At 38.2% G+C, this 15,310-nt stretch overlaps 1 protein-coding gene across 1 annotated transcript in view; it reads left to right on the forward strand.

Moving 5' to 3' along the window:
* The window catches only part of ehd1 (EH domain containing 1), a 30,047-nt gene that overhangs the window by 10,156 nt on the left and 4,581 nt on the right, over window positions 1–15,310 (forward strand). The window contains exons 4-5 of the mRNA XM_062965458.1: window positions 11,838–12,250; window positions 13,451–13,615. Of these exons, the coding sequence (XP_062821528.1) occupies window positions 11,838–12,250; window positions 13,451–13,615 (578 nt within the window). The remainder of the gene's footprint in view (window positions 1–11,837; window positions 12,251–13,450; window positions 13,616–15,310) is intronic.

The raw sequence follows: 15,310 nt of genomic DNA on the forward strand, positions 1-15,310 counted from the left end.
GCACAAATATACAAACATCAAAACAGAAATGAATATTATTTGAATCAGTAAAAAAACCATAAAACATATTCATAATAATAATACATCACACTTGGGAAGTGTTCTACTTGTGATTCTGTGATACGAAATCCAACATATACTGTACATACTCGAGTATAAGCCTGGTTTTTCAGCCCTGGTTGGCTTGGCGGGGTATAAATAAAGTTTTATTATTATTTATTATATTTGGGTCAGCTTATACTCGAGAACATATGGTACATTTATTCTTTTTCTCTATTGGTATTATTACATTTATTATTTTTCTCTATTATTGTTGCTACTATTACATTTATTTTATTCTATTTTTATTATTAATACACTCACTCTGATCTTACTGGATTTATTATTTTCCTGTATTATTACATGTATTATTTTACTCTATTAAATTTAAGCTTTATGTAAATACTCAAAAACATTTAACCTACTCGGCTTATACTGGAGTCAATGTTTTTCCAGGTTTTTTTTTTTTTTTGTAAAGTTAGGTGCCTCGGCTTATATTCGGGTCAGCTTATACTCGAGTATATACGGGTATATCTCATTTGCTGTGTCATACTATGTCTTTGTGTCAATATAATAAGGTAAAGTAAAGGCAAAAGTTTCCCCGATAAATCGAGTCATGTCCGACTCCGGGGATTGGTGCACATATCCATTTCTAAGCCAAAGAGCCGGCGTTGTCCGTAGACACCTCATGACTGCATGGAGCGCCGTTACCTTCCCACTGGAGCGGTACCTATTGATCTACTCACATTTGCATGTTTTTGAACTGCTAGGTTGGCAGAAGCTGGGGCTAACAGTGGGCGCTCATTCCGCTCCCGGGATTTGAACCTGGGCCCTTTGGTCTGCAAGTTCAGCAGCTCAGCGCTTTAACACGCTGCACCACTGGAGGCCATAATAATAATTATTATTATTTGCCAACTTCAAAAAGCTACCCTACTGGGATTTGCACGCATCATCCGAAAATACATCACACAGTCCTAGACACTTGGGAAGTGTTCGACTTGTGATTTTGTGATACGAAATCCAGCATATCTATCTTGTTTCCTGTGTCATAATAATAATAATAATAATAATAATAATATAACACACAGTCCTAGACACTTGGGAAGTGTTCGACTTGTGATTTTGTGATACGAAATCCAGCATATCTATCTTGTTTCCTGTGTCATAATAATAATAATAATAATAAAACTTTGTCAATTGCCCTATCTTCCCAAAGCGATTTAGCAGTCTCTTGGCTACACTAAGATTTGCGGTCCCAATATCTGACCGATTTCTGAAATGCTAGAAAAAGTCACTTTTCTTTTTTTCCAAGAGCAAAATCATCTTCAAAAGAGGGATCCTGGGAAGAAGACTTGGCTAGGAGTCTGGAGTTCAAGTAGCCTCATCCCATAAGGATTAAAAAGGGAAGGCCAGCTATATTGACTCCCATCTCGTCTCTTTCCCCCTGCTAGCCACTAACAGGAAATTCTGCCTATCGCAGATAAGAATCGGCTTGACCCGGCTAGCAAGAAATCAGGATGTTCGGCTCAGGAGAGAGAAATGTAGGCTTAGCAGTTTTCTTGTACTTTACCCTACTGCCAAAGAATGCAGGCTCGGCTGTTTAGCTGGTTAAATGAATTGGATTTCCAGCATAAAACAGAGAGTGAAAAATATGTATGTGTGTGCGTGGCTGGGGGTGTCCACTTACACAGACAAGCTCCCACTTCCACAAACAGCTATAGCTCCCACTACTCAGACACCAATGGTCTTCTCTCCAATGACATTGCAGGTTATGGCGAGCGCCATGAAGATGTCCCAGAGCCCTGCCAATGTCCTCCACACCACCCAAGGGAAGCCCTTCATACGGGGACAATTTCATCCTAAATTTTCTGCTTTTCCTCCACCACAGACATCCCAGTGTTTTACTCTTTCCATTGGTGTGGAATTTGCATGACCCCGCCCACTGCCTCTCCTATAACCCTTTCCTATACTTTTCTTTGGCACACAGTAAACAGAGGAATTATTAAACAACTGAACATATATACCAGAGAGTGTTGGGGAGAATTCACTATGATTTCTAAGATTTATAGGTCCTGGGATGTATACTGTATATACTCGAGTATAAGCCTAGTTTTTCAGCCCTTTTTTAGAACTGAACAAAAACCTCCTCGGCTTATACTCGGGTGAGCGTCCTGGTGGGCTTATATTCAGGTCGGTTTATACTCAAGTATATATGGTATATTTATTATTTTTCTCTATTATTGTTGTTATTTTTACATTTATTTTACTCTATTTTTATTATTACAGTAGAGTCTCACTTATCCAACACTCGCTTATCCAACGTTCTGGATTATCCAACGCATTTTTGTAGTCAATGTTTTCAATACATCATGATATTTTGGTGCTAAATTCATAAATACAGTAATTACTACATAGCATTACTGCGTATTGAACTACTTTTTCTATCAAATTTGTTGTATAACATGTTTTGCTGCTTAATTTGTAAAATCATAACCTAATTTGATGTTTAATAGGCTTTTCCTTAATCCCTTCTTATTATCCAACATATTCGCTTATCCAACGTTCTTCTGGCCCATTTATGTTGGATAAGTGAGACTACTGTAATAATACATTTATTATTTTACTCTATTACATTTATTATTTTACTGCATTTATTATTATTATTACATTTATTATTTCACTCTGTTATTATTATTAAAAGGATACATAAGCACATTTACATTGAAGAAGATGAAAATAATGATTTAATCAAAGTGAACAGTCATATCTTAAATTACAGTTTGATGTAAAGATTCAAAAACATTTAAACTACTGATGCCTCAATTAATGCCATTTTATTCGTATCTCGGCTTATACGTATCTCGCTTATCCAACGTCAATGTTTTCCCATTTTTTGGGGGGTAAAATTAGGTGCCTTGGCTTATATTCAGGTCGGCTTATACTCGAGTATATATGGTAGTTCACCTGCAATCTAAGAGGACTCAGAACTCTAATTATGATGGATCTGGAACTCACTTGAGTTGTAGTTTGTCCACAACCCAATGCATTTTGTACAATGAAAAAAAAAATTTTTTTAATACTCCAGGTAACCAACCTAGTTAAATATATTTCTCTCTGTGTGTGTATATATATATAAAATGTATTTCCTTTATTAAAAGACCTCTAAAGAAGGAAAGTCCACTGCCCTCCAAAGCAGTCCATTCCCCTGTCAAACCATTCTTACCATTGAGACATTCCTTCTTGTCTTTCTGTAATGTTTAAATGGCATCTCTTTTCTTGCAATTCGAACCCTTTGCTTCACCTTCTGGCCTCCGGAGCAGCAGAAAATAAGCTCGCTCTGTCTTGTGCACGGCATCCCTTCAAATATTTAAAGATGGCTATCGTGTCACTTCTGTTTTCTGTATGTGAAACGTAACCTGTTTCGTTAAGTGCGAGGCTTGGTTTGTAAGATTATTCCCAATCTTTGTCCTTTTCCCCCTCCCTTCATATATTTCATCCTTTCTTTTCTCTTCCTTCTTTTTCTTTCTTCCCTCCCTTTATCCTTTCTCTACCTTCCTTCCGTCCTTCCATCCGTCCGTCCTCTCTTTCCCATTTTTCTTCCTCTCCCTTCTTTTTCTTTCTTGCTTCCTTCCCTTTGTCCTTTCTCTTCCTTCTTTCTTCCTTCCTTCCTTGCATCCATCCCTTTCCCACTTTTCTTCCTCTCCCTTCTTTTTCTTTCTTTCCTCGCTCCTTTTCTCCTTTCTCTTTCTTCCTTCCTTCCTTTCCCACTTTTCTTTTTCTCCTTTTTCTTTCTTGCTTCCCTCCCTTTTTCCTTTCCTTCACTTCATACTTTTTCTTCTTTCCTTTCTCTCCCTTCCTTCCTTCCTTCCTTACGTACCTTTCCCCCTTTTCTTTCTCTTTTCTTTCTTTTTCCTTCCTTCTCTCCTTCCTTTCCTCACTTTTCTTTCTCTCCCTTCTTTTTCTTTCTTGCTTCCTTCCCTTTGTCCTTTCCTTCACTTCATACTTTTTCTTCTTTCCGTTCTTCCTTCCCTTCCTTCCTTCCTTACATACCTTTCCTCTTTCCTTTCTCTTTCACTCTTTTTCTTTCTTTCTTCCCTCCTTCTCTTTGTCCTTCCATACCTTTCCTCCTTTCCCTTTCCTTCCTTCCCTTCATGCCTTCCCCCTTTTCCTTTCTTTCCCTTCTTTTTCTTTCTTTCTTTCCTCCCTACCTTTGTCCTTTCTCTTCCTTCCTTCCTTTCATCCCTTTCCCCCTTTTTTCTCTTTCTTTCCCTCATTTTCTTTCTTCTCCTCCTCTCTTTGTCTTTTCTTCCTTTCATACCTTTCCTCCTTTTCTTTCCTTTCCTTTTCATCCTTCCCTTCATTCCTTTCCCCTTTTCCTTTCCCTCCCTTTTTTCTTTCTTCCCTCCATTTATCTTTTCCTTCGTCCCTTCCTTTCATCCATTTCCCACTTTTCTTTTCATCCCTCCTTTTTCTTCCTTCCTTCCTTCCCTCTGTGTCCTTTCTTCCCTTCACACTTTTCCTTCCTTTCCTTCCTTTCCTTCCTGTCTTCCAGTCCAACCAATAATTTACAGAGATGAAACAGTCACATATTCCAGGTGATCTGGAGGTCAAAGTGACACTTGACAGTGTTTACGGCATGGAAAATGTCCCAGAAACATCTTTTTTTTTCCAGCTGCATTTTCCCATAAATATTAATGGGTCCCTCACAGATGGGTCCAGCAGGTCAGCCAAGGTGACTGGAGCCGAGTCCAAGGCGTTGAGTGTTTTTCCAGGTGACTCTCCCTAGGAAGTGCATGCATTCGCGTGTCAAAATGTATTATTGCCTCTTTTCCTCTCCGTTGCTGTCCTAAACATTTACCCAGGGGTAAGCCCCATTGAGCCCCGGCAGGGTTTCCTTCTAAGCACACAAGCCCAGGATTTATGAAATGGGAAGGAAGTGCGTACTTTGGGTGTTCCTGCTGGGAAAAGATGCACAGGCATTCCAATAAAAACGACAGCCAAGCGCTTTTAGGAATGCTTTCTCTGTTTATTCTGCACTGTCAGGGCTTTACTAGGTATAATATATTATTTGATACACAAGATTAGGACACAGCAAACAAGATCACTATGCTGGCTGTTGTATTGGATCACACGTCGGACACTTAGCAAGTGTTACCTGGCCCCCGGCCTCGGTTTTAGACTTAGGCTTGTGAAATGACTTGAAGGCACACAACAACAACAATCCTAATTAACTTGACTACCTCATTGGGCAGAAGCAGGCCCACACTTCCCATTGAAATCCTGTTGGTTAAAATTGTTTTTATTTTTAAATATTTATTTACTACATTTATCATATTGTTCATTCATTTAATAATATTGTGCTATGGTAATAATATATTGTGTATACATATAATATTGATAATATTATAATTTAATACAATATAATACTTATTTATTTATTATAGTATTTCTACCCCACCCTTCTCACCCAGTATGGGACTCAGGGCAGCTAATAATAATAATACAATCTTGAGGTCCTGATAACGGCTTAGTTTTTCCTGTTTTTCGTCAATGCGTGCAATTTATATTCTCTTTAATGTATTTTAAAATGTTATTTACAAAGTGTTTTTTTTCTTATTTACAAAAGCATAACATTAAAAATTTCTTTTATTTAAAATATGATTTTATTTGTTTTATGACTTGCTTTATTGTTGGATTTGTGTTATTGTTGTGTTTTATATTGTCTGTTTTGCCTGGGCTTGGCCCCATATAAGCCGCCCCGAGTCCCCTTGAGGAGATGGGGCGGGGTATAAAAATACAGTAGAGTCTCACTTATCCAACATAAACGGGCCGGCAGAACGTTGGAGAAGCGAATATGTTGGATAATAAGGAGAGATTAAGGAAAAGCCTATTAAACATCAAAATATGTTATGATTTTACAAATTAAGCACCAAAACATCATGTTATACAACAAATTTGACAGAAAAAGTAGTTCAATACATGGTAATGCTATGTAGTAATTACTGCATTTACGAATTTAGTACCAAAATATCATGATGTATTGAAAACATTGTCTACCAAAATCCGTTGGATAATCCAGAACGTTGGATAAGCGAGTGTTGGATAAGTGCGACTCTACTGTAAAATTATTATTATTATTATTGCTATGGTTTTTGGGAGGCTGAAACGGATTGATAGGGTATTTTTATTTTATGTATTTTTATAGTTTTAACTGGTTTATGTGTTGTTTTATAATGATTTGTATGGGCATCTAATTGTTGCCACTGTTGTAAGCTGCCCTGAGTCCCTTCGGGTGAAAAGGGCGGGATATAAATGTGAGAAATAAATAAATAAAATAGCATTTCAATGGGGAGATCTGATTTGACGTAAGAGCAGTTTTGAGTTAAGAACTCAGTCACGGAACGAATGAAACCTGTAAATCAAGGTATCGCTGTAAGTGTAATAAATAATAATAATTATTATTATTTATTTATTTATATCCCGCCATCATCTTCCAGAGGGACTCAGAGCAGCTCACAAAACACTCAAGAGTGACATGCAAAATAATACAAGTGCAAAACAAAACATAGGCAGTACAGTCAGCACAACATCATAAATTCACAGGGATTATGCTAGGATTCGAACCCGTATCTGTGGGAGATAAATTCCTGGGCTTTGTGTGGATACCCGAAACTGCAAATGATGGTGAAACCTATGGAAGTGAAGGCCTTCTGGCCCAAGAATACCTTCGGAGTCGCACTGGAGGACCTAGAAATAGCCCAGAGGGACGGAGAGCATGGGAAAGCCTTAACCCTCTGTGACCTCAAGCCCGCCATTGGTGTAACCTCTGGAGGAATACAAGAATGTGCTTTGGGCAGAGTTCCTCTTTGGCCCTTTGTCAGCCGCAACTTCCCTTTAGGTTTAGAATAAGCATGTTCTTCCTTTTTGCATACAGATTGTTCTCGTGTCGCCAATTTACACGGTCACACATAATGCTGACCCCGGCCTTGGGAAAAGACTGCCCTTCCCATAACACTATGTAGCGTGGATGTTCCAGTGCGCATTTGAGTAAGCAGTCCCACCAGATACTCAGCCCGCTTACAACTCATTGTTGATTATTGCACTTTATCACAGTTCCTTACCCTTTATGGTTTTAGTGTTTACTGAGACTGCTCCTCTGCCCCTTCCAAGCAGCAAGCCTATTGTATTGTATTCTAGATTGCAAACAATGATTCCCATAAGAAGAAAATGGCCAGGCTTTGAGGCTGCAAGGCTATTCACTGCTATGGCCAACAAAGGATTCCCATAAGCTACGGGCACTGCTAGTACCTCCTAGGACAGGGGTCCCCAAACTAAGGCCTGGGGGCCGGATGCGGCCCTCCAAGGTCATTTACCTGGCCCCTGCCCTCAGTTTTATAACATAATATTTTTATATCATTTTAAATAATATAATGTATTGTATATACATATAATAATAATAAAACTTTATTTATACCCCGCCACCATCTCCCCGTGGGGACTCGGGGCGGCTCACAATGTTACAAAAGTAACAGCGCAAATACACCAACAATATACACAGTTTAAAACACAAGATAATAAAACAGAAGTTAAAACAAAGGTTTATACAACAGTAATAAAATCAAACAACCACCAATGCCATTCAGTAAACTTCAAACGTGGGGGGGGGGGACTATAGCAGCAATATAAGATAAAATCATTAGATTAAAATACTATAATATTATAATGTTATACAATATAATACTAATAATAATACCATATAATAATATTAATTATATGATATATATTACATATAATATTACAGTATAGTTCAATATAGTAATACAGTAGAGTCTCACTTATCCAAGCCTCTGGATAATCCAAGCCATTTTTGTAGTCAATGTTTTCAATATATGATATTTTGGTGCTAAATTCGTAAATACAGTAATTACTACAGAGCATTACTGCGTATTGAACTACTTTTTCTGTCAAATTTGTTGTATAACATGATGTTTTGGTGCTTAATTTGTAAAATCATAACCTAATTTGATGTTTAATAGGCTTTCCCTTAATCCCTCCTTATTATCCAAGATATTCGCTTCTCCAAGCTTCTGCCGGCCCATTTAGCTTGGATAAGTGAGACTCTACTGTATATAATGCAAATATTGTGCTGTGCTAATAATATAATATATTGTATGTACATACAGCTGCTCTGAGTCCCCTTCGGGGTGAGAAGGGCAGGTTATAAATGTAATAAATAAATGTAGTAAATGAATAAATAATTTTAGACTTAGGCTTGCCCAAATTCTGAAATTACTTGAAGACACACAACAACAACAACAACAACAATCCTAATTAACTTGACTATCTCATTGGCCAGAAGCAGGCCCACACTTCCCATTGAAATCCTGATAGGTTTATGTTGGTTACAATTGTTTTCATTTTTAAATATTGTATTGTTCTTTCATTGTTGTTGTTGTTTTGCACTACAAAGAAGACATGTGCAGTGTGCACAGGAATTTGTTCGTTGTTGTTTTTTTCAAATGATAATTTGGCCCCTCCACAGTCTGAAGGATTGTGGACCGGCCCTCTGCTTTAAAAGTTTGAGGACCCCTGTCCTAGGAGACCTATTCAGACTTTTACACAATTTTACCCCCTGAATGTTTAGTTATTATTATTATTGTCCTGTTTTTAATTCTGTTGATGTGTTTTATTGTTTTATGTACAGTAGAGTCTCACTTATCCAACGTAAATGGGCCAGCAGAACCTTGGATAAGCGAAAATCTTGGATAATAAGGAGGGATTAAGGAAAAGCCTATTAAACATCAAATTAGGTTATGATTTTACAAATTAAGCACCAAAACATCATGTTATACAACAAATTTGACAGAAAAAGTAGTTTTGTTGTAATTACTGTATTTACGAATTTAGCACGAAAATATCACGAAATATTGAAAACATTGACTACAAAAATGCATTAGATAATCCAGAACCTTGGATAAACGAGTCTTGGATAAGTGAGACTCTACTGTAGTTATGTTTTTAATTGATTGTTCTGTGTTTTAACTTGTGTTGTTGGCCTTGTCCCCATGTGAGTCGCCCTGAATCCCTTTGGGGAAATGGAGGCAGGATACAAAAATATAATAATAATAATAATAATAATAATAATAATAATAATAACTGACATAACAACATAGTATGACACAGCAAACAAGATAGATATGCTGGATTTCGTATCACAAAATCACAAGTCGAACACTTCCCAAGTGTCTAGGACTGTGTGATGAGGCGTGCAGATCCCAGTCGGGTGGCCTTTTGCAGTTGGCAGATCATAATTTTGTCAATGTCTATTATTTCCAAATGCCGGCTGAGATCTTTTGGCACGGCACCCAATGTGCCCATCACCACCGGGACCACCTGCACTGGTTTCTGGCAGAGTCTTTGCAGTTCAATCCTGAGGTCCTGATAGCGGCTGAGTTTTTCCTGTTGTTTTTCGTCAATGCGACTGTCACCTGGGATGGCAACATCAGTGATCCAAACCTTTTTCTTTTCCACAACTGTGATGTCTGGTATGTTGTGTTCCAGAACTTTGTCAGTCTGGATTCGGAAGTCCCACCGTATCTTTGCATGCTCATTTTCCAAGACTTTTGCAGGTTTGTGATCCCACCAGTTCTTTGCTGCTGGGGGGTGGGACTTGAGGCATAAGTTCCAATGAATCATTTGGGCCACATAGTTGTGCCTCTGTTTGTAGTCTGTCTTTGCGATTTTCTTACAGCAGCTGAGGATATGATCAGTGGTTTCGTCGGTTTCTGCATTTTGGGTCATTAGCTGATTTTTCGATCTTGGCCTTAATTGCCTTTGTCCTGATGTCTTGCTCCTGGGCTGCAAGGATCAGGCCTTCTGTCTCCTTCTTCAGGGTCCCATTCGTGAGCCATAGCCAGGTCTTCTCCTTATCAGCTTTTGCTTCAATTTTGTCAAGGAACTTTCCATGCAATGTTTTGTTGTGCCAGCTGTCAGCTCTAGTTTGTAGTGCGGTTTTCTTGTACTGATTTGACTGCTGTGCTTTGAGGAGTTTCTGATTTTTGACTTCAATAATAATAATTATTATTATTATTCCAAGATGGTGCTGGCAGTCATCATCCCAAATGAGACAACTTTTGCAAGTTGTGTTGAAAACATTCATTTATCTCCCCGGTTGTCTGAGTTGGTATTCACCTCAAAGCCTCAAAAACCCCTTGAATATACTGGCTGTGTTGTCTTCTTAGCCACTAAGTAGAAGTTCGTAAAAATTGGGGAAATTGTGGTTTTGCAAACAAAAGCACTTCCTCCTTTCACTTTGGGAAACTTGACCAGGTGTCGAAATGGGCCTTATGAAAAGCAGACAAATGCACCAATTTGGGAAGTTCCCAGAAAGGAATAGAATTAGAAGTCTTTGTGGTCTGACTTCGTTGAGGAATTCCTTGAGCATTACATTTATTGGAAAATATTCCGGATCAGAGCTGCTTAGGTCTGTATCAGCCATAGCTATATCTCTAAGCCTTGACGTCCCGAGTCCTGACTCTCCAGATTTTATTCAGAAATAAAACATAATAAATAAAATCGCAATAATACAAAGACCCAGATTTTAAATAATATATATCACTGGAACCGAGCACAGTAAAAAAAACTAAACTACAACCAAGCACACTAACAGTAACGTGCACATACCAACCTACAAATACACAACTCCAGACACTTCTACAAATCCAGCACTCGTTTGTCTGCTATATCATGTTCCCTTTAGATAGCACTATATAATCACACATCTGCTTTTAATAATGTTTCCCTAATTATTTTGCATTCAATGAAATATATCTTCTGGGGATTCTGTGGCCATTCTGTGGAATGCTTCCTCCAGAATTATTATACTAGACGTTGTGAATTCTTAGTGAATTTCAATAGGTTTTTTTTAATTATCCACAGTCTTTTGTTTCCATGGAAAGTTGAGGAACATGTCTTCCACACATGCAAGGGCCATACTGTTTATATGTTTATTTTCTGACTTTTTGGTAATCTTGAATCCCAGTCTGAACAAAAAGAGGGAACTGAATGAATAGAGAAATGCTGCAAGAGTCAAAGTTGCCTTTGCTGTAAGATTATTCAGTTTTGCTGTCAGATTATTATGAAAGTCAAGATCCCAAAGCCTGCTCTTACGGAATTAAAGAAGTGGTAGGGGAACAAGTTGTCTTTGTTGCAAGAGTCAGATTATTATGAAAGTCGAGATCCAAAAGTCTGCTTTTACAGAATTAAAGAAGTGGTAGGGGAACAAGTTGTCTTTGCTGGAGTCAGATTATTATGAAAGTCAAGATCCAAAAGTCTGCTCTTACGGAATTAAAGAAGTGGTAGGGGAACAAGTTGTCTTTGTTGCAAGAGTCAGATTATTATGAAAGTCAAGATCCAAAAGTCTGCTCTAACGGAATTAAAGAAGTGGTAGGGGAACAAGTTGTCTGTGTTGCAAGAGTCAGATTATTATGAAAGTCAAGATCCAAAAGTCTGCTCTAACGGAATTAAAGAAGTGGTAGGGGAACAAGTTGTCTTTGTTGCAAGAGTCAGATTATTATAAAAGTCAAGATCCCAAAGTTTGCTCTAACAAAATTAAAGAAATAGTAGGGGAACAAGTTGTCATTGTTGCAAGAGTCAGATTATTATTAAAGTCAAGATCCAAAGTCTGCTCTCATGGATCTAATGACGTGGTAGGGGAACAAGTTACCTTTGCTGTAAGAGTCAGATTGTGAAAGCCTAACTCCCTCTGGTGTTAACGTTGTCCTTGATTTTCCCCCCAGGTTACGACTTTGCAGCCGTCCTGGAGTGGTTTGCGGAGCGGGTGGACCGCATAATCCTGCTCTTCGACGCCCACAAGCTGGACATTTCGGACGAGTTCTCGGAGGTGATCAAGGCCCTCAAGAACCACGAGGACAAGATCCGGGTGGTGCTGAACAAGGCGGACCAGATCGAGACCCAGCAGCTGATGCGGGTCTACGGGGCCCTCATGTGGTCGCTGGGCAAGATCATCAACACCCCCGAGGTGGTGCGCGTCTACATCGGCTCCTTCTGGTCCCACCCGCTGCTCATCCCGGACAACCGGAAGCTCTTCGAGGCCGAGGAGCAGGATCTCTTCAAGGACATCCAGTCGCTGCCTCGAAACGCCGCCCTCCGGAAGCTCAACGACCTCATCAAACGGGCCCGGCTGGCCAAGGTGAGTCCGAACGATCCCAAAATCAGAGAATTAGCCCATATTATCTGTTCTGTCCCCAGGGCTAATTCTTGAAGGTGCGCTAATCTCGCCAGGAAAAGAGTTAGATTTACCCATGTGGACAGTTAAAAAGGAATGTAATCAGGTAATAAAAAGCTTAAATTTTATTTATATATATATATATATATATATATATATATATATATATATGTGTGTGTGTGTGTGTGTGTGTGTGTGTGTGTGTGTGTGTGTGTGTGTGTGATAGTAATAGCTTAAATTACAAATAATAATAATAATATCACACACATATACATATAGGATAATAATAGCTTAAATTACAAATAATAATAATAATCCAGTATAACAGCCAGCAGAGTGTCTGCTGTGGACTCATCTTGTTGTGTTTCAAATAATAATAATACTAATAATGATGCTAGGCAGGAAGACACCATCAAATCCCTTCTAACAGATGTCCATCCAGCCTCTGCTTAAAGACTTCCAGAGAAGGACATAGCACCACCACCACCAACATTCTTACTATTATTAACACTATTAAAATTATTAAATTGGCATTATTATTAATAATAATGTCAATATTGCTATTAATATTAATATTCTTATTAATATTCCTATAACGACATTATTAGTAATAATAATGTTAATATTCTAATAATATTAATAATATTCTTATTAATATTATTCCTATATTGACATTTAGTAATAATATTCTTAATATTGCTATTAATATTAATAATATTCTTATTAATATTCCTATATTGACATTATTAGTAATAATATTGTTAATATTGCTATTAATATTAATATTCTTATTAATATCATTCTTATTAGTTAGTAGAAACCTTCTGCCAGACAGGAAGACACCACCCAAGCCTTCCCGACAGATGGCCATCCGGCTTCTGCTTCAAAACCTCCAGAGAAGGGAGGTTCCAGCGGACTCCCAGAAAGTCTATACTATACTAGAGTTGGAAGGGAACCCCAAGGGCTATCTAGTCCAACCCCTTGCAGGAAGACACAATCAAATCACTCCCAACAGATGTCTATCCAGCCTCTTGTCACCCTCAGAAGCAGACCTTTTGTGACTCCTTTGTCTGCAAATTCCAGAGTGTAGTAAGCTTCCTATTTTCGTACCTGGTGAACTCAAAGCTGTATTCTTTCTCGCCTTTTGTCGGACATAAACAACAGGTCCATGCCTACATCATCAGCTCCCTGAAGAAGGAGATGCCCAACGTCTTTGGGAAGGAGAGCAAGAAGAAGGAGCTGGTGAACAATCTGGGGGAGATCTATCTCAAGATCGAGCGGGAGCACCAGATCTCGCCGGGGGATTTCCCCAACCTCCGGAAGATGCAGGTACGATTTGCTCAGTACTCGGGACCAAAGGTATTTCATATTATTTTGCAAATAAATAGTATTCATAATTCCAGAAGATTTTTAAAACTGAAGATTTTGAAGAGGGTGCTATATGACTTGGAATTGTACTGTTTTACCTGGTCAGAGTGTAATATAATACTGCACTACTATTGCTACTGCTACTACCGTATATACTTGAGTATAAGCCGACCCGAATATAAGCCAAGGCACCTAATTTTACCACAAAAAATGACTTGCTTTGGGTCTAATGAGGGAGAAAAGCGGGATATAAATAAATATTTATTATTATTATTAATATTATTATACGCCGAGGGTGGGAAATGTAGCAGCTACTATGTTGACTGGACTAGATATATTATTTTTCAAATAAGACTTTATTTTTATCTCTGATTGCAGGTTTCAGGGAATCTTTTGAGCCATTACAATTACAACTGCAAAAAAAAATCAACCATCCTCTGCTAATCAGATATATTTTTGTAGTGGCATGTCTTTGTCCTTGGCAGTTTTAAATACATGGTTCTTTGGTTTAACAGCTGAGTTCCCTGTGTGCCATTACATGAATTATCACTTGTTCAAAGAGTTGATTTCTAACAAGGTCATGCTTTTCTTGACTAGTGGTTTTCAAAAGGTTGTCTCCACATGTTCATTTGCCAGACGGAAGTGACGTCATTTTTACCTTTTCAATAAGGTTATGGTGCAGTTATTTCCAATAGGTTGTGGAATTTCCAACACATAATAATCTGACTCGTGCAGCAAAGGCAACTTGTTCCCCTACCAGATCTTTAATTCCATAAGAGCAAACTTTTGGATATTGACTTTCATAATAATCTGACTCATGCAGGAAAGGCAACTTGTTCCCCTACCACATCTTTAATTCCATAAGAGCAGACTTTTGGATCTTGACTTTCATAATAATCTGACTCCTATAGCAAAGGCAACTTGTTCCCCTACCACATCTTTAATTCCATAAGAGCAAACTTTTGGGCCTTGACTTTCATAACAAAGTGACTCATGCAGCAAAGGCAACTTGTAGTGGCCTTAAACAATGAGATGGCTAAAATTGGCCTTCCTTTACAATTTTTGAATGATCTAGGACCTAGGGCAAAACAAGTGCTCATGCAACGCACCCATGATATCTATGCTCAATTGGACCTAGCAAGTATAGGTAGATCTTCTGCCACAAAGTTTTTAGCCTCCCACAAAATGAATATTCATCTAGAACACTATTTGACTATTCCAGTTCTGTTACCCTTAAGAAGAATATACACCAGGGCCAGGTTTGAACAACTCGGTATTATGATGCAAACTGGTCGCTACTGTAACATCCCAAGAAATGAGAGATTTTGTGTCTGGGGAGAACAAATAGTGGAAGATATTGAACATTTTTTGATTGACTGCCCAGCATATGCTGAACTTCGACACAGATATTTACATCCATTACTATCTAATTTTAGGTCCCCCAACAAATGATCTTCTGACAGTCCTTTTGCAAGGACAAGAAAGATCCACCATAATCAGAGAAAGCCTTTTTATCCTGAAAGCTATCAAGAAAAGAGACATGTGGTGGAGATGCTTATAATAATAATAATAATAATAATAATAATAATAATAACAACAACAACAACAACAACAACTTTATTTGTATACCCCGCCCCATCTTCCCGAAGGGACACG

The sequence above is a fragment of the Anolis carolinensis genome, unplaced genomic scaffold (genome assembly GCF_035594765.1).
Source record: "Anolis carolinensis isolate JA03-04 unplaced genomic scaffold, rAnoCar3.1.pri scaffold_14, whole genome shotgun sequence".
In the NCBI taxonomy this organism is placed as follows: domain Eukaryota; kingdom Metazoa; phylum Chordata; class Lepidosauria; order Squamata; family Dactyloidae; genus Anolis; species Anolis carolinensis.